At 38.0% G+C, this 14,144-nt stretch overlaps 3 protein-coding genes across 4 annotated transcripts in view; 1 reads left to right on the top strand and 2 right to left on the bottom strand.

Annotated features, from left to right (window-relative positions):
- LOC104927518 (sialic acid-binding Ig-like lectin 12) overlaps positions 1 to 14,144 on the bottom strand; it is a 311,739-nt gene that overhangs the window by 201,364 nt on the left and 96,231 nt on the right. The gene's annotated exons all lie outside the window — the stretch shown is intronic.
- Positions 5,440 to 9,262, bottom strand: cebp1 (CCAAT/enhancer binding protein (C/EBP) 1). The gene is made up of 3 exons (XM_010741628.3): positions 9,144 to 9,262; positions 7,570 to 7,866; positions 5,440 to 7,475 (listed from the first exon to the last, which is right to left on the bottom strand). The coding sequence occupies exons 1-3, from the start codon at positions 9,144 to 9,146 to the stop codon at positions 7,170 to 7,172; spliced, it is 606 nt and encodes a 201-aa protein (XP_010739930.3). The 5' UTR covers positions 9,147 to 9,262; the 3' UTR covers positions 5,440 to 7,169.
- Positions 9,467 to 13,365, top strand: ngdn (neuroguidin, EIF4E binding protein). Its single transcript, XM_019273072.2, has 11 exons — positions 9,467 to 9,572; positions 9,816 to 9,875; positions 10,000 to 10,071; positions 10,724 to 10,861; positions 10,947 to 11,031; positions 11,220 to 11,272; positions 11,469 to 11,580; positions 11,778 to 11,952; positions 12,099 to 12,252; positions 12,955 to 13,018; positions 13,152 to 13,365. Exons 1-11 carry the CDS (start codon positions 9,519 to 9,521, stop codon positions 13,169 to 13,171), a joined length of 987 nt encoding a protein of 328 aa, XP_019128617.2. The 5' UTR covers positions 9,467 to 9,518; the 3' UTR covers positions 13,172 to 13,365.

Raw genomic sequence — 14,144 nt, 5'->3', positions numbered from 1 at the left:
ATCACATTGTCATAATCATTTTTATGATAAGAGTTTGAAATATTTTATTCCAACTTTACGGGCCACAGTGAGGGATAGTTAAATAGGAATATAAGAAATCATAAACCATTTGTTAAATAAATTGGAAGCTTGGAGATTTTAACCGAAAACTCCTGAAATTTTTTTCATTTGTGACATGTAGATTTAATTATTGTACGTATAAATTATTATACAAACGTTTTTACCTGTGACCACACCTTTCCTGCCGCCTTAAGTTGGAAGAGTTGTCAAACCTGTTTTTTTTTTTAAAATCTTCCAAGTATCATGTTTAATCTCATAAACTGCTCCGAATGTTAGCACTCACACATCGGTGTGTTACTGTCCTCTGGTGTTGTCAGGCTATATTTGATATGAAGGCTATTATTAGACGGTAATAGAAACCTATTGTGAATTATTTAATCTAAATTATTTAGGACATTATTCCGGGAAGAAGATAACCGATAGGCCACTGTGTTCTCACTGTGCGGAAAGCCTCATATTTCTTACACTGTGAGCCACTGATCACACCTTGTTAGTTTGTTAATTCATCATGTCTTAGTTTAGGTTTTCACACACTTTTTGTGTGTTGCCTGACTTTTTGCTGTACCCAAACCTTGTTTTGGGTTGGTTTTATTTTAGTTTTGTTCAAAGTAGAGGTGACAGAGAAGAGGTTTAGAAAGAAAAAGGTTTACCTTATCAGCAGGGCTGTATGGAAAAAAACTCCAGTTGTATATATGATTTAATTTTGTAATTATTTAAACTTGAGAATAATTTATTTTGCTTTAATGTCATGTTAATCTCTGATTAATTCACACAGTAAGTTAAAATGTGCTCAGGTGGAGGAACTATTTGCAGCATTAGTTTTGTCCATGGTTACATTTTCTAAAGTAACAACAGGAAATTTTGCTCTTATCCAAGAATATAACACAAATATACAGTGATGGTATTTGGACTACAGAAGAAATGTTAGAGTGAGACATCTGTTGTTCTCTACTATCTTTACATGTATCTCTGCCGCATGGTGGAGCCATAAATCACGCGCCACCATCAGACAGGTCTAATACTCTGTACCTCTGTGTCCAGGCTGATGTGGACTTGTTTTGAGTCATGAATATGAACTGTTTAACATGTTGTTGTTATTATGATTATGATTATGATGATTATGATGATTATTATGATTATGATTATTGTGGTTATGATTATGATTATGATTATTATTATTATTATTATTATTATAGAAGTTACATTTTGTCTGCTTGGAAAACATCACTGTTCCCTCCTTATTTCCAGTCAGATTTATTGCAGATGTCATTGTCCATTTTATTTACACCATTCATCATGAACAACAGGCTGACTCTGTCCATTCACACAGCTTAACCCTTAACACGTCCATCATTACTAATGCTGCACTATGTTCCACATTATGTTTTTAGGTGAAAAATATTGAATGATATGTTGAACCTAGAATGAAAAGGCATTATTTTGAGTGCTATATAAGTACAGTCCCTTTACCATTATTTGAGGATTGAAAAGAAACCTATAGTGGTTATTTGCATCTTTTTAGTTGCTTTTTTTATTTATTTATTTATTTTATCATGACTTTACTGGTACCCTGGAGAGAAAATCAGAGAGGAAAGGTTTCACGAGTTATCAAGCTCAAAGCAGACCCAACTGTCTCATGGACAAAGACCACTGGTTTCAATTTAACGTTTGGTAATGACAGCTCAGCTACACTTGATGGCACTAACACAGTTTGTGTTGCAGTGACCAGTAGTGGAAGAATTTGTCTGTACTAGACAACATGGACTGTATGTGTTGTGTTTGAATGTTGATAGTCATCAATCTAACCCTTAGTCCTTTCCACAGTCATACAAAATGACTCTGTGCTTTTATTTTGGTGGGACAGTGGTAATACCTGACATTTATATTCACATTTGACATTTTGTATTTCATATTGTTGTCTCTTGTCATGACAGTGTGCGTGTGTGCCACCCACGCAGCATGACTGTGATGGCTGCCACTTCCCCTCTAAATACCAAGATAAGATGTGTATATTGCAGATAATGCACATTTGTGGTAAATGATCTACTGCTATCAGAAGGCTGGATTCTTATAACTTGCAAAACAAATATCATCCATACAAAATTATCTTGGTAACATCACTGCATCACTATTTTTGAAGGTGTGGTGAGAACCTACACCGAATAAAGGCAAACGTTTCACCACAGAGTAGTACTGTTAACTGGAGTAACTGAAGAGGGCGGAAGTAGAGGTGAAAGGTTTATCTTTCACATATTTCAAATATTATTCTGTTTATATGTCGAAATATTCAGTCGTTTTATTTTTTAGACAGAAATCCAACGAGTTGCTCAATTACTGCTATAAAAATACCATTTATTAACAGGAGCCATGAGATTGGTGCTCAAGTGAAGTTGTGGTGGGGTTCATATGGTCTGCTGCTGTTGAGTAACTTGGTAGGGATTAGGTGAAACACGGTCTTTCTTCACTCTGCAGAGATGTTGCAGTCCTGGGACCACAGATTGCCCCACACAACGCTGTGGGACATTTCGACAGACACAGTCACACAAGAAGTCATTATGTGCTGCTCAATACATGACAGGCTGCATGTAGTCTGTGTTACACTTTCACTCTCCTTTTATAAATGAGGTGTTTGTTACCAAAATGACACAAAGCTTACATAAATATGGGGGATAAAGTCAGTGTTGGTAGATTATATCTAATGATCATAAAAGCAGGATACAAAAGAACCTCCTAGTTTGATCGATCTATTTCTACTATTTTATTGATTAGCCTTTTCTACATAGCAAACAATAAAACTTATATAAACATACAAAGTTGGGTCCAAAAGTCTGACACCACATTGAAAATATCTTGGAATATCCTGGAAGTAATCAGAAGCTTTGAGGGTTTAGAAAGTAAGTAAAGGTGTCAGTTGTATCTAAAGCACGAGCATACAGACCAAAAATGACCACGCCATCAGAACATCACTCCATCTGGTTTAGTTCACCGAGAAATCCAAAAAAAACAACAACAACAACTTCATCACAGATGCAGAATTTTCTAAATAAAGAACGCAACACTCCAACTAGCAAATGTCCTGGCAAAAGAAGGTTGTCTTGTAGTGGTCTCAGGGGACGAGTAGCAGTTTCTAAACCACTTCTCAGGAGGGGAAACTAGGCCAAACACTTGGCGTGCATGAATCCAAGATTTATGGCAGTAACAGAAGAGTGTATGTAAGGAGGGGAACAGAAGAGAGACAGTATATCAAAAACCCACAGTGAAACATGATGAGTGGAATATTTAAGTCTTCAGCGGTTTGACACCTGGACCAAACTGACTCCACCCTGACCAAAGAGAAGTAGCAGTCCATTCTTCCGAAACACGCTACACCCTCTGGTTTGCACAATTACTTGAAGACCAAGGAGACCTGAATGTCATGGACTCCACTGTCACCTGACCTCAACTCCATTGAACATTTATGAGGGCCCTTGAAGACTGAGAGATCCGAATACTGTTAGACATCGCAAGAGGCTCTTTGGAACATTGTCACAACCTTGTGGAGGTCCTGCCATTAAAGTAAAGGGGAGCATACAAAATATATTCTCAAATTCATGCATATTTTTCAACTTACTTAAGTTTCAAATTAGCACTCAAATTCTGATCTGATATTATCATTTGTTAAGAAATTATGATTACATTCAAAACAAATGCAAAACAGAAGTATCTTGACGATTGGTCTCACACTTTTGGACACCACTATTTATAACTCAGTGATCTCTGTGGATGAAAAAACAAGAGAAAATACTTTTGTATAACTCATATGTTCACTTCCATAGATTATTATGATCTTTATTTATCGTTTGTAGCTTTTCCCACTATTATTATAAAATCAAGGTATTGCCCAGTTCTATACATGTATATGTATATATATATATATATATATAATTATATATAATTATATATATATATAATATAATATAGTATAGATAGATAGATAGATAGATAGATAGATAGATAGATAGATAGATAGATAGATAGATAGATAGATAATTAGATAGATAGATAGATAATTGAAGATATATGTCAAATATTTATTTAAGTTATATCCTACCTTTCATTCAATAAGGCACCATAGCAATCTTTTAAATCATGGGCCCTCTGTCCAACACCTTACTAACATCATACACTGGATTTTGCACGCTCCAACATTTTTTGTAGTGGAGTGTTATGATATTACAGATACTGATCATCTGTGCAGAACTGCACCCTGTCATAAAATCGAATGAAACACTCAAACTCAGTGACTGGATGTGATTAATTTTAGCTCCTGTTGGATTAATCAAATTGCACAGTGAACAGTGTGTGTGCTGATTAAAGCAGTGTTAGTGTAATTATCATCAGATCGGTTTAGTGAGTTGTAAAATTACACATTAATATAATTTTAGAAAAATGATACTAATAATTTTGCTTTCATGCCTCTAATAAATCCAGCACAAGTGTTGACTTTTGGCCAGTTGTGATGGTGTTACTGATTTACTGTTTTCATTGTGTAACAAGAAACGTTAGTACAAGAGAAGTGAACTTCTTGAATGTTGCGTCATTTGGCTCCACCTGCAATAAAATAGATTACATGCTTTCATTTACTTATATTTTTTAACATGACAATCAACAAAGAAACTAGACATAAAAAATTTATAATTTATACTTGTTATAAATTTAAGAGAATATTATACCAAGAGTGATGAGTAGTATGAACCTTTATCTTGGAAACCTGATGCAATGGATCCCATACTGTTATCTATGTGTAAAAAATATTTGACCAAAATGACCACAATAGTTACCAAATGTTGTAACTATTATTTTGGGCAAAGATTTAAAAAAGATGTCTGGCTTCTTTCCCCCACCCCCTCCTGTCTGTCTCCTATCTCTATGTCCCTTCACTACCATCACAGCCACAGGAAGGCCCTGGCAGCCCGAAACACTGATATTATCTCTACGCTCCTCATCTCTGTCCTCCGCTGTGTCGAAATCTTGCCCATCCCACAAAGGGAAACCGCTGGTGTACAACGGTCCATGGCATGATGTCCGTTTCTGTGGGTAGACGACTTATGGTAAATAATGTGGCAGGTGCACGCTGTGTTCCCTGATGAAGGATGCAGAGAATAATGATGCTTGTAGATAGCACACCGTTTTCTGTGTTAGAAATATGTGTTGTTTAAAGGCTGTAATCAAAAGCTTGGTGGTTTTGTATGTCTAAAGGCTATTTGAGGAAGTAATGACGCTGCTTGAATATCTAAAGGCATGTTTAAATATGTTCAGTAAATATTCTTTTATGTTAAATTAGGACCAGTTGTCAGGATCTTAAATTGGCAGATATAAAAGACGTCTGTTTCATCCAAGCACAAGCAATTATTTGTTTATTTAAGATTTTTCTTTTTGACAAAGTTTTGCTTTAACAGTGTATTACTATAAAGTTATAAAAGACATTCAACATCATTAAAGATTATATTGTATATCAACATTATTTCAAGTAATCCCACAGCTGTTTAGTGACAAAAGAGAGTATTATACAGAGAGAGACACTTAGATTTCCACTAAAATACCCTCCAAACCACAGGTTGTGGTGTAACCTTGTTAGGCAACAACACTTACAATCATCTCTGACAGTGACAAGAAGTGTCAGGTAGATGATTTGGCAACACGTGTTAAATCAGATCATATACCAAATCTGTCTAATGCATAGAGGGGGCTTCTTTCTGAAGGGTCTGTGAGGATTATATGTATGTAAAGATGTTGTCATGAACGTTCAGGGAAGTTAATTTGAATTTGTTAAATTTAAGTATATGCAGGTTTAGGTCTTCTGTACTTTTTGTTTCTGGAACCACCTGTGCAACATTTTTAGTTTTTAGATACATTAGCGCTTTTTATCGCCATCTCACGTAGCTGTTCAGAACATACGATGACTTAAGTACATTTCACATTCAAACCCACCACACGTCTTTCTACTTTAAATTGAGCGCTCCAGTGTGCAGCACCGTGGACACAATTTCTATTCCCCTCTCACCCAGAAAATTCAGTTGATACAAAATATATCTGGTCTCAAATTTTAAATAGTTTGGATTTTTCAAAACATTTTATTTATTCAGTTAAGTGTTACAGCATGAGGTCTGTACATTTTATTACTCACCATGAAATGTTATTTTAAAGCCTAATACACTGGAATTGAATTAATGATTTGCTAAACCTATACCCCCAAACAGAGATTAAAAAACTAGAAACAGCCGGCCTGTTTTTGCACATGTTGAAGGGGTGCATATGGGGCAATAGTGATACACTGTATGTATGTATTAAGAGTTTGGAGGGTGGTGTCTTTTTATTAGCCTTGTAACATATGATGCTGAACATATGAGATGTCTCTCGTTACAAGCCTTTACCATCCAAAAACACAAGAATGTGTGCTGCAAACATAAGCATGTCTAGCAAACTTGCATTATTTTCAAACGTGTTAGTTTAAGAAATTAATTTGCGCTGTTACAAGTTGTATTCTAAAAAAAAAAACATTTGTTGAGGTTCATCTGCTTGTGTTTACAAAAAGTCAGCTGGAAACATTAAAAAGTTTTTTTTTACAGCTAGTGACAGTCATCATTTCAGCCAGCTAAGAAATACTGCTAAAATGAGAAGCTGCTTTTGTTTTGAAGACCCATTATGACTGCAAACTTTGGGTGTTCTCATTGTAAGATGAACATGCACACAGAGGGCTTACAGGGCGAAATAAATTGTATCAATTGTAGAACATAAAATCCCCTCTGAACCCCCAAAATCTCCGGTATAGACAGAGGACATGACCTCAGTGTCCTCATTGGTAGCTAGAGTCGTGGCAGTGTGTTTGCTTTCTCTCATTTCACAATTCTACATTATGAAACTATAACTAAGCCCTTTAATCCTTTACGCACAATTACATCCCTAAAAGACGCTTCATTTTCAAATCGACTTCTTCTACATGTGACTTTTTCCACAAATGGTTGCCTTTCAACAAAATTTGAAAAATCAACAAGGGATCTTTAGAGGCCTGCTTAGATACTGAATCTGAAGCCAGAGATGAGATGTTAAAACCAGGTACAAATGTGGTTCTAGATATTAGACTCCCCTGCTACTCCTTCCTCAGCTCCATGCAGGTGCCGCTGTGACAGGATGTGTTTGAGAGTGTCCAGCTCCTGTGTCAGCTGCCCTATCCTTATCTGCAGCTTCTGGTTTTCCTCCTGCAGGTGCTGGGCCCTCTGCTGGGTCAGCAGGATCCTCCTGCGGGCCTTGTCCCGACTCTTTCTCACAGCGATGTTGTTCCTCTCGCGTCGCAGGCGGTACTCTGCACTGTCCTTGCTGATGCTCCTCTTGTTTACCGGGGCCCGCAGAGATGGCAACAGGAAAGAAGAGAAGTCCTGGACGTCAGACACACAAATGTGTTTAGGTTGTGGGGAAGGAGAAAACATATCTATCATCCACAAGTCATTAGTTTATTTCACAAACACACACCTGCTGAGTGTTGGGGTGGCCCTGGTGGTGGTTTGTGGTCCCTGTGCTCGAGCTGTTGCTAAGACAGGAAGAGGAGGTGTACGGCAGGTAAGACAGTCCCATCATCTGCTCAGCCACTCTGTCATCAGTGCCCCCTCTGACCAGTCCCTGAGACTGACTGTACGGTATCATGTCCATCTGTGTCAGCTGACTGGTTGACCCTGCATGGTTGGAAGTAGTAGGGTTCAGGGTTTGGGTATGGGCCTGACTCGAGTATGCCCACTCCTGGATGACAGACGACACCCTGGAATCAGACATCTGGAGGGTACAGAAGCAAAAACAAAAAGAAGAAAAATATAGGGTGATAAATATAGTACTTATTATTATTATTATTATATTATTATTATTATTATTATTATTATTATTATAGTACTTTTAACTCTATTACATTTATCGCGACAACTGCGTTAGCAGTTACTTTTGATTAATTGTATTAAATAAACAACTATACTATGTGCATTAGCATTAATTAATTATTTAATATTCACATTGTTGGATTAACAATTACTGTATGTCTATTGTGCTGCACTGGCAATACCAAACAAGAATAGTTTCCTTATTCAGTTTCCTGAAAGCTTTCTTCTGTGTACTACATTTCGCTGATAAAACCTCAACCCTTTACTTACGAGGATCAACTTTCACTATCTCAATACTTCTTCCACTACTGCCTACAAATATGTTTATCTTATCTTTTTCATTTGAAGACAGTTAAGCCAGACATCTGTGGGATAGTTGGGTTTCTATGAATATGATTTATTTTAAGTAAACAAATGAATGCACTGTATGTCTAAGAGAAGCTTGCTTAAATGTTACCTTCAAACGTTTTAAAGTGGTATGTTTTGTATTTTGAATTAAAAATAAAATGTTAAATTAAACAGGCTAGTGACAGTTTACAAGAGTACAATAAGAACATAGCTGGAACATGAACAATAATTTATGTCGTTTTGTTAGCAAAAAATGTAACGCGTTCCAGCTTCACAGACGTGAATTTGCTTATTTTCTTGATCCTCTATAAATGTAAACTTTGTGTCTTTCGTTTTTTTGACTGCTGGTCTGACAAAACAAGTCATTCAAATTTCAATATCTAAACTTTACGTGTAAATATCACTTTTCATTATTTTCTGATATTTTACTAATTAATTAAGAAAGAAATAATCACCTAACTAAACTAAACTGAAAAGAGTACACACATACAAACATATATAAATAAATAGATATATAAAATACATATATATTTTTTCTTTTGGAATTTATATTAATATTATTATATATATTAATATTGTGTCTTTTGAAATTTCTTTTAATATACATTTAAATTTTTTAAATAAATCTTTATTTTACTTCTCTGTTTTCTGTTCAGAGAAACGTATTGACTCCACTGTGATTAGACCAAACCATCTCTGCTTTTAATTCTTCTGATAGTTTCTTTATGTAAAGTGGTAGTTATATTTTTCTAATATATATATATTAGAAAAATTAATAATAATAATAATAATAATAATAATATATATATATAAATTTATGATCTGACTTACCATGACTTAGCTCTCCACAAACACTGAATAGGCTTCAGGTTCCTCTGACAGTCTGACTGAAAACTGAAACACGGCAGAAGACAGACAGAAATAAAGACAGACAGACAGACAGACAGACAGACAGGTACCTTAAGATTATCTCACATCACTTCCTCTCTCTCTCTCTCTCTCTCTCTCTCTCTCTCTCTCTCTCTCTCAGTAGATTTTAAGAATAACTCTGTGAGTGGGAACTTCATCAGTGGCTCACATCATATAACTCATGAGCCACTTTATTGTTGTTGTTGTTGTTTCTTGCTCTTTGTTGACACTCACTCTCTCACTTGTTTGGTTTTGTTACTCTGGTGTAATTCGCGCAAACCGAGCTGCGCGTGGCTCATGTCCCTCTGCGGCTCCTGTAGTGAAATCAAAATGGCTGCCCCTGTTGACAACGTGAGTGAAGCTCAGCTAGCTGCTACTTCATAAAAACACCTATTTTAATATTTTCTCTCCGCGTGTGCGCACATTTTAGAGCATTGAGGTCGATTGTGAAACGGTGGTTTGTACGTGAGAGTGATGAAAGCGAGCGATGTTTTGGTTTTAACGACTTAAGCTGGACAGTTTCTCCAGCACACGCGTCTCCCTGCAGATCAAACGTGTTTGTGTTTGTGACATGGAGCTTTTTCTTTCTGACAGGATTTAATCGAAGGTGATTTGCCGAGAGCTGCACAGCTGCTGGGCAGCCTCACAGAGCAGGTACAGATAACGTGTGATAACAGAGATGCTGTCTGCTCGTGTTGATCGGGCTCTGATCGCAGACAGGCTCTGATCGCAGACAGGCTCGTGTCTTCACAGCTTTTTTTTTTCTTCTTTTCTTTAGGTGGCCTCGGTCACGAGCCATGTCCGCGAGCTGCTAACACAAGTCAAAGATGGAGCGTTTAAGACGTCAAAGGTGAGCTCAGCTGATCTGGACAGTGAGGTCCAGGACTTTCCCTGGCCCTGTTTTGTATTAATGAGACAAGTTAAGCTGAATGTCCAAAGCAAAGGGGTCTGCCAGTTAATAATTGACAGTTTTCACTAAAATAATATGTGAGAACTAAAAAAAATCGAACAAAAATGATTATGAGAGTAAACTGCAAGCATTAATATGCAACAATAAGCTGCTTTTTGAAAAAAACTATACACAAAATGAATGATTCCATTATGTATGAACCTTTTATCAATCATAAACACACACAGGCTAATAGCTCAGTATATTAACAGGTTAATACGGTGAAATAAAAGGTATATAAAGTAAATATAAAAGCTTTAGGGCAGACTTAAAATGTGACTTGTGAGTTTTAAAGAAATTAATTACATGTGGGGGTCCCTGTTCTGTTTGTCGCTCATCCAAGGAGTCCTGAGGCTGAAAAAGCTTGAAGACCTCTATTACAGGAAAACCTGCCACTTGAAACAAAATTTTATGGAGGCGTGTTACTGACACCTTAAAATAAATAAAAATGTCTCATGTCAAAGAAACTGTGTCGAAACAAACCGAGGGATTGTTTGCTAATATTATTTAATCCAGCCCTCTCTGACTCTCTGTCCATCCTCTCTCCCTGCAGGGTTTGTCTTTCTTGGACCTTCGGTATCACCTGCTGCTCTTCTACCTTCAAGACCTCACTCACCTGATCAGCGTCAAAACGGAAGGAGGCAAAATAAAAGACAGCGAAGCCTTGAACAGAGTGGTCACGATCAGAACGGTGAGACGATTACAGAAATACAGCAATACTAACAAAACAGTTTATAGTTTAGTTTAATGACTTTCCTTCCTGTTTTTTTTTTAAGGTCCTGGAGAAGATGCGACCGCTAGACCACAAACTCAAGTACCAGATCGACAAACTGCTGCGCACAGCTGCCACCGGCAGTTTAGGTAGGAATGATTGCACCCATGGATGAGTGCATCCACCAATGATTTGATTTTTAACCTTGCCTTAGCATGAAAGATATGATGCATGATAATGTGAGATTTGGGGACAAGATCGGAAATGTTTCCACCCTCCATGTGTCGCCGGCTTCAGTAAAAACAACAACAACATCTTCTGCTTTTGTTGATTTCAGCTGAAAATGATCCACTACAGCTGCGCCCTAATCCTGAGAATCTCATCAGCAAAGTAAGGCCCCGATCACTCTATCATAAATTAACTTTATTGATTGTCTGATACATATTATATTACTCGTTCCTTGAATATGATGCCTTCACAGCATTTAATCAGTCTGGCCAGCATTTATTTTATTGATTTAAGGTAGGTTGTAAATACTGAAGATACAGCTGTCTGACTGACTCTCTGTATTTGCTTCATCAACCAGCTGAGTGAATCTGAGGAGTCTGAAGGTGAAGCCAAGAATGACACGGAGAAGAAAGCAGCCCACTCTAGTGGCAGGAAATATGTACCGCCAAAGATTGCCGCAGTGCATTATGGTAATGTTTGTTTATTAAATTCTTTGCTTGTTGTAAAATTACAACTCTGCCTTTAGTCATTTGTTTAAAGTGTTTAGAGTATATTTGTGGATGTTAAATTGTTTGGAATGAAGCAAACAGCACTTCCCTTAATGTTATTGTGCATCAAAATAAAGACCCCCCCCTCACAAATTCTCATCTCAACTCGTTCCCTCCAGACGGTGACATGACCGAAGCAGACAAAAAGAAGGCTCAGGCAGAGCGTCAGCGGCGGGCTGCCCTCAGAAGCTCTGTGATCCAGGAGCTGAGACAGCAGTACAGCGACGCTCCAGAGGAGATCCGGGACAGACGAGACTTCCAGAGCGACCGTGAGAGCCGCGAGGAGTTACACAGGTGTTTACTTGTTTACTTTATTTGAGCAGGTACACACAGGAAGGCTGCTGAAAGTGGGAATGGATGTATTAACCGCAACATGCTTTATGAGATAAGCTTTACAGATATGAATTTCCATCAACATTTTTTTTGTTTTTACTTGACAGGAAAAATTACGAGGAGTCGATGATGGTGCGTCTCAACATGCCCGCACGTCAGAAGAACAGCAAAAAGAGAGGCATGATGTCCATGACAGGCCAGCTGAGCGGCATCACACACTTCAGTGACATCACAGCACTGACGGGTGGCGAGGGCGGACAGGTGAGCTCGCAGCGACATCACCGACCCGTCAGGAAGGGGTCCTGTTTCCCTCACCGAGCTGGATTCAAACACCGCTTTCGGTCCAGCCGTATAAAAATCTATTTTAAATCCCCACTTCAGCGTGGGTGCGGAGAATTTGAGGCTCTAAACAAGCAGCAGACAGACAGGCTGACCTGACCTGACCTATTTATATCAGCTATTATGCAACTTGAGCTTCCACCAGCACAAAATTAACGTGGGACACAACTGTTGTGGGACACAGTCTGTTTAGTAGTCATACATTTGTATAGCTCGGTGACTCAGTTGTCTGGTGCTGTGCTGGCAGAGCTGTTGGCAATAGCTTCACTCTGTGCCTACACAGGTTTGGCATGCCATCCCTCTCCGTACAGTTTCCCATCTCAGTGCAGCGTCTGCTGTCATAAAAAGTACTCATGAGTTAGACTAATGACTGGCCAACCTCATGCTGATTGTCTGTTCCACTGCCTGCAGATGTGGAAACTCATTCAGCTGAATGTATTTAAGAGGACTTGGAAAATCCATGTGCTATGTTTAGATTTTGTACTGGACATGAGAAGCCACAGAAGGATGTCGCTAACAGGCTCATCTCCGTCCAGCATGAATGGGAGCATTGTGGCCTGTTCTTATTTAGATCACGTTCTTAATGTGGCTGCTGGTTTTAACACTTTGTGTTTTTCGGCGCAGGATGGGGATAACCCTCGGCCTAAGAAGAAGAAGAAACTCATGAAGAAGAAGACCAAAAGAAAAGGTGAGGACATTGAAAGATACCACAGTACAAAATTAACCTTTAATACTTTAACTCTGTGTAATTGTCCAAAGAACTCCTCCAGCATCAGTTGTCTAGAGTCTGCATTAATCCTGTTTCATGTCTGTCCCTGCAGCTTTTAAGAAGCACAGATAAACCTGAAAACATGACGTCCACTGGTGTAAGAAGACCGACTGATGACATGAAGAGGACCATCAATGTTTTAGTTTGTACTTCAGAGTTTTGGGATGTTTTATTGCCAATATGTCAGTTATACTAGTCATAAATTCCCCACCATCTCTGCATGGTGTGTGATGAGTTTGTAAAATAAACATTTACTGTTGACCCTTTTGTATGTTGTGTTTTGTCTCCATTAGAGGGCAGTCACATTGTCTCCTCATCAGAGCTAAGAAACACATTAATTAGGTCAAAAACTAGAATTTAGAGTGAATTTTAAGATTTCCATTACTTGTAACTATCTCTCTGCAAGGAGAGCCACGATAATGCAGAGAACATGATCACTTACTGTTGGTAGTCATGCAAAGTTCAGTTCACTTTGATCTCCATACAACTGCTTGAGAAGCTGCCAGATGCTGATGCAAGATCTGGTTCGGCAGGCACACCAGCCAGCTGACCACAATGCAAATTAATGTTTTAGCATGTTAAATATAGTATGATGCAAATGTTAACCCTGTCCGTGTGACTCGTTCATGCATTCCTATAGATCTTGTGCACAGAGGACATTGTCACATCACAGATGGAAAGAGGAGGAATAAAGGCTGATTTTTATTTTGCCATTTGGGCTTCAGGGTCCTGGTATGTCGGTGGCTTAATGTCAGGAGTGTCAGATTAAAGTCAGAGCGCTGTGAGAAGAGCGGACCATCACGACCACCTGAATTAATTCCTTCATTGAAATGTCATTTATAAATACACTAAAGTGCAACTGCAAGCACATGTACAGTTTGTTCAGTGTATCATCAACATTATGTGCCATCAAGTCATATCACACCTTTAAAATTAAGCCATGAAAAGATTGTCCTGTGACATTTAAAGATTGGTTATTTTTATATGCACACACTTCTATAATATGCCATATATAATATGCTTTTCAGTGACTGACACTCATTTA

Source organism: Larimichthys crocea, chromosome XXIII, assembly GCF_000972845.2.
Source record: "Larimichthys crocea isolate SSNF chromosome XXIII, L_crocea_2.0, whole genome shotgun sequence".
Lineage (NCBI taxonomy): Eukaryota > Metazoa > Chordata > Actinopteri > Sciaenidae > Larimichthys > Larimichthys crocea.
This window is presented reverse-complemented; position numbering and strand designations above follow the sequence as displayed.